At 43.3% G+C, this 15,528-nt stretch overlaps 1 protein-coding gene across 1 annotated transcript in view; it reads right to left on the reverse strand.

Moving 5' to 3' along the window:
* Positions 1-14,749, reverse strand: part of SUGT1 (SGT1 homolog, MIS12 kinetochore complex assembly cochaperone) — a 28,633-nt gene extending 13,884 nt beyond the window's left edge. The window contains exons 1-8 of the mRNA XM_083363041.1: positions 14,679-14,749; positions 14,542-14,587; positions 11,041-11,131; positions 9,182-9,251; positions 5,944-6,017; positions 3,842-3,895; positions 636-658; positions 110-129 (exon numbers count right to left, since the gene is read on the reverse strand). Coding sequence (XP_083219167.1) covers positions 110-129; positions 636-658; positions 3,842-3,895; positions 5,944-6,017; positions 9,182-9,251; positions 11,041-11,131; positions 14,542-14,587; positions 14,679-14,710 — 410 coding nt within the window. The 5' untranslated portion in view covers positions 14,711-14,749. The remainder of the gene's footprint in view (positions 1-109; positions 130-635; positions 659-3,841; positions 3,896-5,943; positions 6,018-9,181; positions 9,252-11,040; positions 11,132-14,541; positions 14,588-14,678) is intronic.
* Positions 14,750-15,528: the final 779 nt, after the last annotated feature.

Genomic DNA, 15,528 nt, shown 5'->3' on the forward strand with positions numbered 1-15,528 from the left:
GTTCTCTGATAGGCACATAAGTGTCAGTTACAAACCGCATGCAGAATGTTCACAGGATTATTACAAAGTGCAGTGTGTCAATACTAACATCAGGAACCACAAAACTTACTTGATCTTAGATGGCCATGCCTGGTGTTGTGGAAACATGAGGGACATCATCATCATCATCATCATCATAAGGAAAAGATGTTGAACAATTAAAAACAATTAATGTCAGTTTTAAGCCAAGCGTGATTATAGTTTTTACATTGCAGGACAGATGAATCCCTTAGATAAGAAAAGGAATCATAGAATATACACAAAATACTGAGAGAGAGAGAGAGAGAGAGAGAGAGAGAGGGAGAGGGAGAGAGAGAGAGAGAGAGAGAGAGAGAGAGAGAGAGAGAGAGAGAGAGAGAGAGAGAGAGAGAGAGAGAGAGAGATTGATTCACATTGCAGATAATAATTATCATCGTGCCATTGAAAAATAACACACTGTTATTATCACACTGTCATGGAACTACAGAATACATCTACATTTTGATTTATTTTTTTAAGAAAAAGACAAATTTCACATGGACCAAGGAAAAGCTATTTTAAAGATAACTGCTACAATTCCACTTTTAATCAATTAATCTATTAGGGAAAAATCATACCATTTCAAGCTCTGATCCAGGTGCTGCAAAGGAAAATAATTCAGATTTTTAGACAAAACTCTAAAAGCATAAGCATGTTTCTAAGATACATATAGAATAATTGTATAACACATTAACTCAAATTTTCCCTTTTTTCCATCAATACATTTTACTAAATAAATGAGCTTTAATACAGAAATGAAAGCAGATCTTCTCAAGTAAACATTATTAATAAGGCTGCATCAATGCTTTGAAAAGGTTCTGATAATAAAGGCAGGTCCAGCAGATCAAGTCCTGAAACAGCTTTGATCAACTTACATTGTTTCTTTTAATCATTTTTTCCCCATACAACCATTTATGTTCACACAAAAACTTCCAACTGTTCAGAATTGGCTTTGTGGATTAGTAAATCTCAACAAGAGTTGTTTCAAACTCCAAAATCAAAACAAGGAATTTCAACTTGAAACAATATGTAGAACATTTTGCAAAATGCGTGTTTGTATCTAAAATGAGAAGAAAAAAACCAATCCCAACCATTTTGCCAATGAAGGTCCTATGAAATTCAATGGTTGTATAACCTCTGATTTCCCTTAATATTGTATGTTGACTTCTAAGACAGACATTAACAAAGGAGGATACTAAGGATATTCTGGGCAGAAATTTTATAGAGACTGACCCAGGAAACATTTAGCTTCCTATCCAAATAATAAATAGAGAGGAAATGCCAACATAAATCATGTTTAGATCATAAAACTAGATTCGAGGCCTCCAGCCCGTGCACACACAAGTTTTTATAATGCAGCAGGCATTTTTGCTCCATGTAACAATTGAATATTACGAGTGAATTTGTTCAGAATGCAACACGTGTTAATTTTAGTCAAACGAGCTTAAATATGCTGTTTTTTAAAAAATAAATAAATAAATAACCTGCAGAAATGTCCTATTCTTAAGATTGGCAGTTGCAAAATTTGCACAGGTACCGCAGGGGAAAAAAAAAAAAGACTTCATTTTTGAACCCACATTTGAAGAACGAAGCGGATTTCCCCCCCCCCACATTTATCTTTTACATTTCTTACTGGTATGCTTGACATTGAAAAAAAAAGGCATAAATAAATAAATAAATCCATGCATGTGTATGCATGCCAGAAGCAATGTGGGGTTTTTTTCCCCTCCTTCTCTGTAAGATTATTTGTTCATATTGCTTGCCTGCTAGAGTGAAGTATTTCGAGACCTTTCGTTCTCTCCAAGGGCTAAATATTACAAAATAGTTGTAAAATCGTACTTTTGCCTCCCGGTGGCAAGGTTTTAATAGAAAAAGTTCCCACGAGGCTTTGCGTGCTCTCATAGCTGCTTTTTCCTCGGCTTGCAACCACGAGGGAGCCCAAAATTTCCATTACTAACAAGACAGTTGTTAAAGAGAGAATTTGGGCCCCTTTTATGACTTTTCCTGCCACCGTTGCTAAGCGAATCACTTCCGTTGTTGAATTAGTAACACGGTCGTTAAGCGAATCAGGCTTCCCCCATTGACTTTGCCGGTCAGAAGGTCCCAAAAGGGGACCCGATGAGCCTGGGAAAACGGCAGCCGTCGTAAATACGAGTCACTTGGCAAGCGCCTGAACTTCGATCCTGGGGATGTTCGCGATGGTCTTAAGTATGAAAAATGGTAATAAGTGACTTGTTTCAATGCCGCTGTAATTTTGAAAGGCCACCAAATGGGCTGTTGTAAGTTGAGGTCTATCTGTCTGCCTGGTTTACCCAAAAGGATTTTGTTGTTAGCTGCGAAGTCGTGTCCGACCCATCGTGACCCCATGGACGACGTTCCTCCAGGCCTTCCTGTCCTCTATCATCTTCTGGAGTCCATTTAAGCTCACGCCTACTGCTTCAGTGACTCCATCCAGCCACCTCATTCTCTGTCGTCCCCTTCTTCTCTTGGCCTCAATCTTTCCCAGTTCCAACACCACAATTAACACAGTCCGTTAGTAATGCAATCAGATTTCCTTACCGGTAGCAGTGGCAGTGAAAGAATCGCAATGCTGTATCAAAACTCCAAAAATAAATAATGCTCAGAAAGCTTAATCTCAGAAATAGTATCCTATAATGTCTTCCCTAAAAGAGTCTTTTTCTTCCTGTAGGAGAAGAGCAGGCCGCGAAGAGCTGGGGCTGGAGTTAAATGCAGCATCAGCTTAGAATCCTTTACATTGTCACAAATGCTTCAAATCCAATCCCTCTTCAACTCCATTCACCCTTATCTGGCACCAATTTGATCTGAATTTTAATTGACCAGATTCTGGGATATGTTGTTGTTGCGAAGTTGTGTCCGACTCATTGCGACCCCACGGACAACGTTCCTCCAGGCCTTCCTACCATCTTCTGGAGTCCATTTAGGCTCACGCCTCCTGCTTCAGTGACTCCATCCAGCCACCTCATTCTATGTCGTCCCCTTCTTCTCTTGCCCTCAATCTTTCCCAGCATTAGGCTCTTCTCCAATGAGTCCTTCCTTCTCATCAGGTGGCCAAAGGATTTGAGTTTTAGCTTCAGGATCTGGCCTTCTAAAGAGCAGTCAGGGTTGATCTCCTCTGGGACCGACCGGTTTGATCGCCTTGCAGTCCAAGGGACTCGCAGGAGTCTTCTCCAGCACCAGAGTTCAAAGGCCTCGATTCTTTGGCGCTCAGCCTTTCTTATGGTCCAACTTTCACTGCCATACATTGCAACTGGGGAGACCATAGCCTTGACTATACACACTTTTGTTGACAGGGTGATGTCTCTGCTTTTTAGTGTGCTGTCTAGATTCGCCCTGGCTTTCCTCCCCAGGAGCGCCTTTTAATTTCTTGGCTGCAGTCCCCATCTGCAGTGATCTTGGAGCCCAGGAAAATAAATTCTGTCACTATCTCCATTTCTTCTCCATCTATTTGCCAGGAATTGAGAGGGCCAGATGCCATGATCTTGGTTTTCTTAATGTTAAGTTTACCCAAAAGGAAAACAACGTTAACTTAAGAAAATTCCCGTGGAAGAGCAGCCAAGAAAAAGAGTCACAAATCCAGACAAGTCCCACGCAATCCTGCATTCTAATTTCTTGTCACTTCAAGGTAGCCAATTCTATCGGAAATGCAAAAGGTTTTCCCTTCTGTAATACAGAAAGTCCTCAACTTACGAGCACAGCTGAGCCCAAAATTTATGACGCTAAGCCACAACATGAAAATACAGATATGCAAAAAGTGGAGACTTACCACCTAGGACCTCTTCGCATCTTTTAATCCATACAGGAAAAGCTGAATCGGCACCTACAGGTTTATAAAGATGCAGCGTTATATGGTGCCGTCGATTTACATATCGTAAATCACAGACACGTGACTGCAGAAACACCCCGACAACACATACATTTGAGCCAGTTGCCACGTCCTCAAAATGCAGTCCTGTTGACAGTGGTGTGTGCGTGTGATTGTGCAGCCACCAGAACTGGTTCTTAAGTAGCTTTTGCACATCTGCTGTAACTGAACCATTGCTAAGCGGGCTGGTCGTTATGCAAAAACTACCTACGTGTTACTTCTATCACCTGAGTAGAATTATATGCACCCATTTCCTACGAGATGCTATATGGTCTGTCTATATTTTAAAACTGAGATTGCATTGGCATATGGAAAGATTATTTTTCAGGTTAGTTTTTTTTAAAAAAAATAAACCTGAAAGAGCCAGGTTGTGTTAAATAAATTCAACGAATATATATTTTTTTAATCTGGAGAAGACCTAGAGACGTAGTAAACCACTACATATACCGTGGCCAACGGATCTCAACTGAAGGAGATACAATAAAGGAAATGGAACGGCGCGTTAAAGTGTGCTTGGCAGGCCTTTGGCCAGTGAGCCGTAATTTTCAAGAAAAAAACCTCCCCCTATGGACGAAAAGCATTCCATCGGTGGGTGCAACCTGCTCTAACACATGCCAGCCAATCAGGGACACTTAACCACACAATCGGTGCAAAAGCTACGAGTGGCATGAAGAGCCACGGAAAGACACACTCAGCGTCACAAGATCGAAAGAACCCCGAGTGGATTAGAGAACAAACGGAAATATACAGCCAATTACATTTTTCACCTCCGTGTGTGTGTGTGTGTGTGTGCGCGTGTGTGTACACCTCTTCAGTGCGCTTTGAATTATGCTCGTCTGTCAGAGCACTGGCCTTGAAAGACCTTTTTGTGTGATGTGAATCAGCGTGAGTGTTGTTTGTCTGGATGTTTCTGAGACATGATCTGGTTTCGGACCGTTTGATTGGCTGGTTGTGGTTGTCGGGCCACTTGGTCCTTGGTGTTTAAGTATCGTCTGTGGGATGCAAATGGTGAATAGAATTGAGAACAGGAGAACAGAACAGGATAGAAAATATGGAATTGAATGTAGAATAGAATAGAATAGAATGGAATGGAATAGAATTCAGAATAGAATAGAATAGAATAGAATTCAGAATAGAATAGAATAGAATAGAATAGAATAGAATAGAATAGAATAGGAGCTGGAAGGGACCTTGGAGGTCTTCTAGTCCAGCCCCTTGCTCAAGCAGGAGAACCTATACCAGGGGTCAGCAACCTGAAACAGTGAAAGAGCCACTCAGAACCGGTTCCCTCACAAAAGGAAAAACTGGGAGCCGCAAAAAAATGTGTGCAGAGTGGAGCCAAGGCGAGATATGCACCTACCCTGCATATTTGAATTGATTGTTTGAACTTTTTTAGTCCCACCTTTTTTTTTTGGACTGCACATGGCAGAGGACTGGGAGCCGCAGGAGACGGCTGAAAGAGCCACATGTGGCTCCAGAGCCGCAGGTTGCATACCTGTGACCTATACCACCTCAGACAGGTGACTGTCCAGTCTCTTCTTAAAAATCTCCCCTGATGCAACTCCCACCCTTTCTAGTGGCAAGCTGTCCCACTGGTTGATTATCCTCACTGCTAGGAAGTTTCTCTTTAATTCCAGGTTGCTTCTCTGTTTGTTTGTTTCGTTGCAGGTTCGAGTCCCACCAGGCTCAAGGTTGACTCAGCCTTCCATCCTTCCCAGGTAGGTAAAATGAGGACCCAGATTGTTGGGGGCAATTAAGCTGACTTTGTAATAATGCCGCTTGGGGTGTGTGTGAAAGCCCTAACAAGCAGGCATGTACATAGAATGAAGGCTACTGCTAAGCTTGTAAGCCGCCCTGAGTCTTCGGAGAAGGGCGGGATATAAATGGGATTAAAATAAAAAATTTTTTTAAAAAAATGGGTTGGAAGAGGCTTTCATTCTGCAGTGGACAATGGCTAACGTGACGATGATGATATTTTAAAATCCATGGACCATAGTACTTACCATCATCCTGTTTTTGTCCCTCAGTGAAAGACTTCAGGGCAGAAGCGTAATTTTTCATATAATATTCACCGATTCTGAGGGACAGATAAAAGAAAGGGTATGTCACACCCTAAAACTAAAAGGTTTTAGTCAAAAACACACGTACGGTTGGAGAAAATGACTAAAAAATATATATATAGCTTAAAAGCTTAATTTTATATGTATTAACTGCAGTAAGAATTGCATTTGCCCAATATTGGAAAAGTGAAAACCTACCAACGGAAGAAGACCTAATTAAGAAAATTTTAGTCTGTGCAGAAATGGACAGATTGACGTTAAAGAGAAAAGAGAAAGACGACTCAGCGTACTTTAGAACATGGGATAATTTTTATTAATGGCTAGAGAGAAAGGAACGTGATATGTACTAGGTAACACTGAATATACACTAGTAAGAAGACTATTCAGCAATTAACTAACATATTGTTTATAATACAGAAATGAATTATAATTCATTGTTTGCTTAAATACATGAACCCAGGCAACATGCTGGTTGCTAAATATTAAAAATGTTAATTTTAAAAAATCCTAACCCCAACCCCGAACCCTATCCCTAACCCTATAAAAATTAATAAAACATGTAACAAAAAAACAGGAGGGTATGTATGTATTGTATTGTATTGTATTGTATTGTATTGTATTGATTTATTTTTGGGACTTATATGCCGCCCTATCTCCCGAAGGACTCAGGGCGGCTAACAACAATAAAAATACAGCAATGCAAAAGTTAAAAAGAATTAAACTAACAGCCCCAATAAAATAATTTAAATTAATAAATTAAAATTTAAAAACATTTTAAAAATCCCTATCGTCAGTCCAGGTCAGCCTGATGGAAAAGGAATGTTTTAAGGCCGCGGCGAAAGGACCGGAGATCCGGGGCCATCTGGAGCTCAAGGAGAAGTTGGTTCCACAGGGCTGGCGCTCCCACAGAGAAGGCCCTCCCCCTGGGGGTCACCAGCCGACATTGTCTAGCCGACGGCACCCTGACGAGGCCCTCCCTGTGTGAGCGCACCAGGCGATGGGAGCTCGTTCCCGGCAGCAGATGGTCCTGCAAGTATCCCGGGCCTAAGCCATGTAGGGCTTTATAGGTAAGTACCAGCACCTTAAATCTCACCCGGAGGGCAACCGGTAGCCAATGCAGCTCATGCAGGAGGGGTGTAATATGGGAGTATCGGGATGCTCCCATCACAACCCGCGCGGCCGCATTCTGCACCAGCTGGAGCCTCCGGGTGGTCTTCAAGGGCAGCCCCATGTAGAGAGCATTGCAGTAGTCTATACGGGAGGTAACGAGTGCATGAGTGACCGTACGTAGGGCATCTCGGTCCAGATAGGGGCGCAACTGGCAAACCTGGGCAAATGCCCCCCTGGCCACGACTCCAATATGATCTTCAAAACTGAGTCGTGTATCCAGGAGGACGCCTAATTTGCGTGCCCTATCAACGGGAGGTATGTCAGTAATTGTCCTTTCAATAACATCCAAGTTGACACGTTATCCAATTTTTTGACTTTACGTAACGGGAAGAAAGAACGAGGGCTGAGACAGCCTGTTCGGCAAACCCTCCATTTAATGGATTAACTGAGAAGGGGAAGGGGATAGCCCCTGAAGGCCAATGGGATTTTTCAACAGCATTTTTCAATCAACCCTAAAGGTGCTTTTTTTTTTTCAGGAGGCAACTGGACTTTCTTTCTCTTTGAAGACGTTTCGCTTCTCATCCAAGAAGCTTCTTCAGCTCTGAACAGATGCTGGGAGAATGGAAAGATTTATACTCCTTGCAGACAGCTGGTCATTACCTACGGGAGCACCTACTGCCGGCGTCAACGTCCCTCCGTCCTGTACGTTCCCACAGAGAGGGCCTCCTCAGGGTACCACCGGTCAGAGAACGTCGGCTGGTGACCCCCAGGGGGAGAGCATTCTCGGTGGGTGCACCAATCCTTTGGAACCGCTTACCAGCTGAAATCCGGATGGCCCCCCGACCTTCGCTCCTTCCGGCATGATCTAAAAACTTATCTATTCGAACAAGCCGGCCTGGCCTGATGGATTTGGGTTTTAAAATTATTTAACTAATGTATTCTTATTTTATTGCCCTGTACACCGCCCTGAGTCCTTCAGGAGAAGGGCGGTATATAAATCAAATAAATAAATAAATAAATAAATAAATAAATAAATAAATAAATTTGCATCCTTTTAGAGAGCCGTTGAGGCCACCGGGAGGTTTATCTGTATCCTCAGTGGTGCAAATGGTTTCTGTAGTCTGCAATATTTTTGTTTTTCTGGAAATCCGTTCGTACTCCCAGACCATCAGAGGGGGTGTTCCTCCCAAAATGTACGGCTAAAAGTCTACGGAGATTCTCAAGTCCTCCAGGTCCTGGTTGTCCCAAAGGGGCTTTTTTTTCAGGAGGCAACTGGACTTTCCTGGTTTTACTTTGAAGACGTTTCGCTTCTCATCCAAGAAGCTTCTTCAACTCCGACTGGATGGTGGGGGAATGGAAGGAACCCTTCAACCAACCCTTTCTTTCTTTTTTTCCCCTTTGAAGCCTGGGTTGATTAATACCAGAATGCAAATGACCAGCTGTCTGCAAGGAGTATAAATCCGTCCATCCCCCAGCATCTATTCAGAGCTGAAGAAACCTCTTGGATGACAAGCGAAACGTCTTCAAAGGAAAGGAAAGTCCAGTTGCTTCCTGAAAAAGCACCTTTAGGGTTGATTGGAAAATACAAACAGATCTACAAGAGCCACGAATTCTTATGCTCCTGAAAAGAGGCCGAGACTGCACAGGAGTGGAAGGCCAAATGCTAACCCACCCATAAGCAGCCAGTGCCCAAGCTGCCTCCCCAGAATCACAGCTTATCCACTGTTTATCGTTATATCTCTTGCTTGAGCAGGGGGTTGGACTAGAAGACCTGCAATGTCCCTTCCAACTCTGTCATTCTAGTATTTAGGGCAAAATTCAAATTTGTGTGTGTCTGTCTGTCTGTCTGTCTGTCTGTGTTTGCATCCAAATTCAGTCGAATGGGCAGCTGTAATGTCACGGTAAGAACTAAACCAATGGCCGCTTGTTACAAAAGGCAGGATTTGGAAGAAATAACTGACTAAAAGTATACATATTCACATAAGCGTGCTTTTGGCACAAAGCCAGCATCTTCGCCAAGTAGTTAAAAATTACAACACAACTGCACAGGACCAGAAAAACTGGCACGTACCCTTGTCTGAGAAAGGCTACAGCGTTATTAGGATCGAGCGACAATGCCTTTTTTGCATCAGTAATTGCATCTGCAAAAAGAAAAGTTGCATATATACATATACATACATTATATACATACATATACATATATAAATGGGATTAATATTATATATTAACGGGACGGGACCTGAAGACCTGGCTCTTCGAGCTCTCTGGCCCAGGCTGAGAATTCTAATTTTAGCTTTAAACTTAATTTTAACTGGGGTTTTACTTATGCAGGGACGAATATAATTTTTTAAAATCTGTTTTTAACTTTTGTATCTTTGTTTTTTAATCACCCTGTAAACTGCCCTGAGTCCTTCAGGAAAGGGCGGTATATAAATGTAATAAAATAAATAAATAAATATGTCGATGGCCTTCAGGATAGGTGCAGTTTCCATGAGGAAAAGGCAGATTTGAACCCAAGCCTTTTTCTAGTCCAATACCTTAGCTGAACATGTCAAAGAGAATCTTGTCATGCTGGAAAATCCAAGTAATCTAGGCTCATCTTCGTGCGTTAGAAAGAAAAAGAAAATAGTTGGCATAACTCAAATCAAGGAGAAACTGATATCTTAAATTTGCTGGAATGAAGTGACACTACCGGTCTGAAAACCTTTTAACGGCAGGTTGTCCTCCTTCATTTGTGTTACGTTTCTACCCAAAACGCAAACATTTAGCTCACACTCGGGAATGCACGGCTGGAAAGAGGCACTCAACTAGGGTGCAAGGCACAGGGATCCTTGCCTATCCTACTTCAGTCACCAAGAACCACTTCCTAGAATTAGAGGGCCTGCTGCACTGGAGACCAGTGGAAATTTTGCATTTAAGCAGACATTTATCTTGAACTGTATCTTGCCAAGAGGAATGTACAACGGATGAATGATCCAAGTGAAACAATTTGAAGTGTACGCATGCATCTGCAGAGCATACCAATCCAGCAACTTATAACTTATTATACGTGACACGACGTATCTCCCATCTTTGTTTGTGCAACGTGTACAAATAACTCAATCTAACGCACCAAGGTCCAGAACGTGAAGGTTTTACTGCACCATCAAGGGACTTCTCCACAATTATTATTTCAAAATAGCGGCCTAAGAATTTAGCGGAAAGGATAATTTCTAAAAAAAACTTTAAGTCGATATAACACAAGAGGAAGATAAGATAGACAGACAAGATGGGAGATAGAGATATAGATAGATAGATAGATAGATAGATAGATAGATAGATAGATGATAGATAGATAGATAGATAGATAGATAGATAGATATAGACAGAGACAGACAGACATGGATGGATAAGATGGGAGATAGATAGATAGAGATAGATAGATAGATAGATAGATAGATAGATAGATAGATAGATAGATAGACAGACAGACCAGATATGGATGGATGGGTGGAATGGATAAGATGGGAGAGAGAGAGAGAGAGAGAGAGAGAGAGAGAGAGAGAGAGAGAGAGAGAGAGACAGACAGACAGACAGACAGAAAGACAGACAGACAGGCCAGATATGGATGGATGGATGGATGAGTGGAATGGATAAGATGGGAGAGAGAGAGAGACAGACAGACAGACAGGCAGGCAGGCAGACAGACAGACAAGCCAGATATGGATGGATGGAATGGATAAGATGGGAGATAGATAGACAGATAGACAGACAGACAGATAGATAGATAGGCAGGCAGGCAGACAGACAGACAGACATGGATGGATGGGATGGATAAGATGGGAGATAGATAGATAGATAGATAGTTAGATAGATAGACAGACAGACAGACAGACACTCGGACAGACGGATTTTCACTAAAGAGAGAAAAAGCAGGAAAACAAATGATACCGTGGTAATTCTGTAGAAGAATGTAAGCATAAGCTCGTTGGCAGTAATATTCTGTGTCGTCTGGCTTCTGCTCTAAGGCTGCTGTCAGCTTCTACAAGGCAAATACAAAACATTAACTTGATGTTTCCTGCAAAATCTTACACAGCCTAAAGTGAAATGTCTGCTGGCTTGACAAACCAAACAGAACGGATTAGCAAAATGCCACTTTGGAAGGAACCAACACCAGAAGCAACATTTCTGAGCTGGGAAGATAGCTATCCGTAACGGAGGTGGGGGGGGGAACCTCGGAGCCCTTGTGAAGAAATGAACGGAGCGTTCCAGTATTTGAGGGGCTGGCACAAAGGGTGGAGGGGGGGCAGGACAAGAAACAATGGGTGAAAACTAATCGGGGAGAAAAGCAAGCTGGGATTAAGGAGAAACTTCCTAACAGTGAGGACAATTAACCAGTGGAAGAGCTGGCCACCAGAAATTGAGGGTGCTCCATCGTTTGGAGGTTTTTAAGAAATGACTGGACATTGGGGGCCGCGAAGGGAGGCGGAGGCTCAGCCAATCTCACTCTATACATGTTGTATTTTGATAATAAAGGTTTGTTCACAAGCTGAAATGGTCTAGGGCAGGGGTAGGCAACCTCGGCTCTTTTATGACTCGTGGACTTCAACTCCCAGAATTCCTGAGCCAGCCTACCCCTGGTCTACGGGGTCTCCTGCTTGAGTAAGGGGTTGGACTAGAAGACCTCCAAGCTGCCATATTAGTAAAACAGCGATCTCAGACCCGATTTTAGGTTAATCCCAGATAGTTGGAAAACTACTCAAATTCTTTTATTTAACTAAAACACTTAAGATGCCTTTCTCTTCAAACCACCACACAGGTTTGTAATGTACGTAGACTTGCAAAAGAATGGGAGAAAGGGATACTCCTGGACTTCGTTTTATGATTTATAAGAGAACCTTGATTGTCATTTTTGTACTGTGGGCGCGACGACAACACATCAAAAATGAAATGTAGTTGCCCGCTCTCAAAACCGAACACATACGTGACACACCCCTAAACATACTATATACAATACAGGGATCTCATGGTTACTGTGAAATTGTGTGAATGCATCAATGCAGTGCACGTTATCTCAAGCTTGCAGAGGTTGGATTCCCTGAACGAGTTTACCAAAAATGTAAATATTGTGCAGACTGTACAGCCTCATGCTACATAACTAAGCTCCATTTCAGGCTGAATAAACTAAATTATTAATGTATCTTAGAGAAAACTACACATTTTTTTACTCCAAAAGCGTTTTATTAAAATAAATTTGATAAAAAAAAATTTTAAAAAATCCAATTTAAATTTTTTTAAAAATCCGATTTTTTTTGAAAAAAATTGATTACTATCCACCCTGTTGGCAACTGACTCATACCTATGACGGCCGCAGTATCCCAGGGTCATGTGATCCCCTTTTGTGACCTTCTAACAAGCCAAGTCACTGGGGGAAAGCCGGATTCGCTTTACGACCGTTACTAATTTAACAACGACAGTGATTCTGGGGCAAACCTCCCTTAACTCACTTGCTTAGCAATGGTAACTTTAGGCTTGATTACGGTCATAAGCCGAGGACCGCCTGTACACGCATCCATAGCTAACACCAAGCCTCCGATATATTTACGTACTTTAACTCAGGACAGGGACCAACCAGCTTTTTAAGACTCTCTCTATATATAAGTAAAGTCACGCATGTGTATAAATCTTTAATTTGGTCCTATAATTCTCTTATTTAAGAATTTGTTTTACATTTGTTACTTCTTACATGCAGCCCTGCAGTTTTTTTAATTAATACTGCTGGTTTATTTAGCTAAATAAATAATTTATTTGCTTAGCCGAGTCCCAGATCAAACAAACAAATAAAAGCATTTTCCCCCTCCTTTACTCCCACCCCCCCCCAAAAGCAAAATCCCATCAACAACTCCAAAACTTGGGAGGAAGAAAAGTTTCAGGGCCTATTTCGTTCACTCTTAATTACTCCTATTTTAAAAGTTCTGGGTGACTTCAAATTTCCCACCGGCAAGAGAGGATCAAAACTTTGTTGTAGTTGTTGCTGGGTTGTTGTTGCTGTTGTTGTTCTTGTTGCCCTCTCTCTCTTCACTTTTAACATTTTCCTGGGGCTCTTCCAAAAAAACCCTCCTGGCAAGCTTAGCCTCAAAAGCCTCCTTCTGGGAAAGGAGACCACCAGGAGATCCCAGGAGCCACACTCCTCCCCCCAAAACACTCTGGGGAAAAAAAAAAGGAGCCAAACCCCTGGCCATTGCTTCCGACCAAAATAATATTTAAAAAAAGTGGAGCTCTTCCAATTGCCCCTACCAGCACCAGGCAGGCAGGCTTAAACCTCAACTGTGCATGTCTGGGAAAGGGAAAGGAGACCACAGGGAGATCCCACGAACAATTCTTTCCCAAAACATTAAGGGGGTGAAAAAGGAGCAAAGTCCTGGCGCAGGGATTTTCCATTCCCCCATAGCTGCTCCTTCGGTTCCCTCCACAGGAGAGGCAAAGGTGTGTGTGTGTGTGTGTGTATATCTGTGTGTGTATATTTATATATGTATATGTGTGTGTATAGGGACGCGGTGGCTCAGTGGGTTAGGACGCTTAGCCTGTCGATCAGAAGGTCGGCAGTTTGGCGGGTCGAATCCCGAGTGCCGTGTAGCAGAGTGAGCGCCTGTTACTCGTCCCAGCTTCTGCCAACCTAGCAGTTCGAAAGCACGTAAAAACGCAAGTAGAAAAATAGGGACCGCTCCGGTGGGAGGGTAACAGCGTTCCGTGCGCCTTTGGTGTCTAGTCATGCCGGCCACATGACCACGGAGACGTCCTCGGACAAGCGCTGGCTCTTCGGCTTTGAAACGGAGATGTGCAACGACTAGCACGCATGTGCAGGGGAACCTTTACCTTATGTGTGTGTATATACATGTGTTTGTGTAAAAGTATGTATATATACTTGTGTGTATGTATGTATGTGTATATATATGTATATGTATTTGTCTGTACGTACGTGTGTATATGTGTGTGTATATATGTATATATATTTGTGTGTGTATATATGTGTGTATATATATGTGTGTGTCTGACTCTCCAGGATCACAACACCGTTGTGGCTTGTTGTTGTCGTTGCCCTGTCTCCCACCCACCCCCACTTTACCATTTTTTTTCCTTTAACCTAAAGAAAACCACCACCCTCACGTGCTTCCTTCCAAAAAAACCCCAAACCTTGCACCTCTTCCAAGGCTCCCCCCCCTCAGCCTCCACTGCGCATGTCTGGGAAAGGAGACCACGAAGAGATCCCAGGAAGCTATACCCTTCACACACACACATACACACACACACACACACACACCCACCAAACAAAACCTCGGGGTGGAGGGGAAGGAGAGCCAAGCCCTGGCGAGGGGCTTTCGCATCCCCCAACCCACCCCACGGCTGCTCCTTCGCTTCCCTCCCCGAGAGAGGCCCGAACCGGCGGCTTACCTGCGCTGCGGCCGCGGGCTCCCGCTCGATGTCGGTCTCGGAGAGGCTGCGGGGGAAAGAAGCGTTAGCCAGGGCGGCGGAGAGTTAGAAGGGGGCAGAGAAGGGAAGGGAGGGAAGGAAAAAGGGCGCCTGCTCACCCCGCTGAGGAGGCCGCCGCCGCCGCCGCCATGCCGCCGCGAAATGGCGGCCGAGGAGCGTCGCCAGGGGGCGGGGCCACCACGGGGAACGCCCACCGCGCGCGCGCGCGAGGAAGCCCGGGCGGCGAGGAGGGAGGAGGGAGGAGGAGGAGGAGGAGGAGGAGGAGGAGGGGCGGCGCCTGGCCACGCCCACCGCTCTCCTCCGCCTGGGGCTGTGAGGCGCTGCGGGCGGGCGGGCGCCGCGTTGGCGAAGCGGCGGGGCTGCTTGCTTCGGGGTGGGGTGGGGTGGGGGGCTTCCCAAAGGAGGAGGGCGGGGATGATGGGCAGCGGGGCTTCCGCAGCCGTAGAGGGGCTTTCTCCCGGAGGAGGGAAGGAACGGAGTGGGGTGGATAAAGGGTAGAAGTTGATGGCGAGCCTTAAACAAAGCCATAGTAGACATTGTCCAGGAAAACAAAATGAAAGCAGTGGGATGGATAGAATAGAATAGAATAGAATAGAATAGAATAGAATATGGAATAAATAGAATAGGATAGGATAGAATAGGATAGGATAGGATAGAATATAGAGTAAATAATAGAATAGAATAGAATAGAATAGAATAGAATAGAATATAGAGTAAAGAATAGAATAGAATAGAATAGAATAGAATAGAATAGAACAGAACAGAATAGAATAGAATTAGAAAATATGGCATGGGATGGAATAGAATAGAATAGAATAGAATATGGAATAAATAGGATAGGATAGGATAGGATAGGATAGGATAGAATATAGAATAAATAGAATAGAATAGAATAGAATATGGAATAAATAGGATAGGATAGGATAGAATAGGATAGGATAGAATATA

This window comes from Vipera ursinii, assembly GCF_947247035.1.
Source record: "Vipera ursinii genome assembly, chromosome: 4".
NCBI lineage: Eukaryota > Metazoa > Chordata > Lepidosauria > Squamata > Viperidae > Vipera > Vipera ursinii.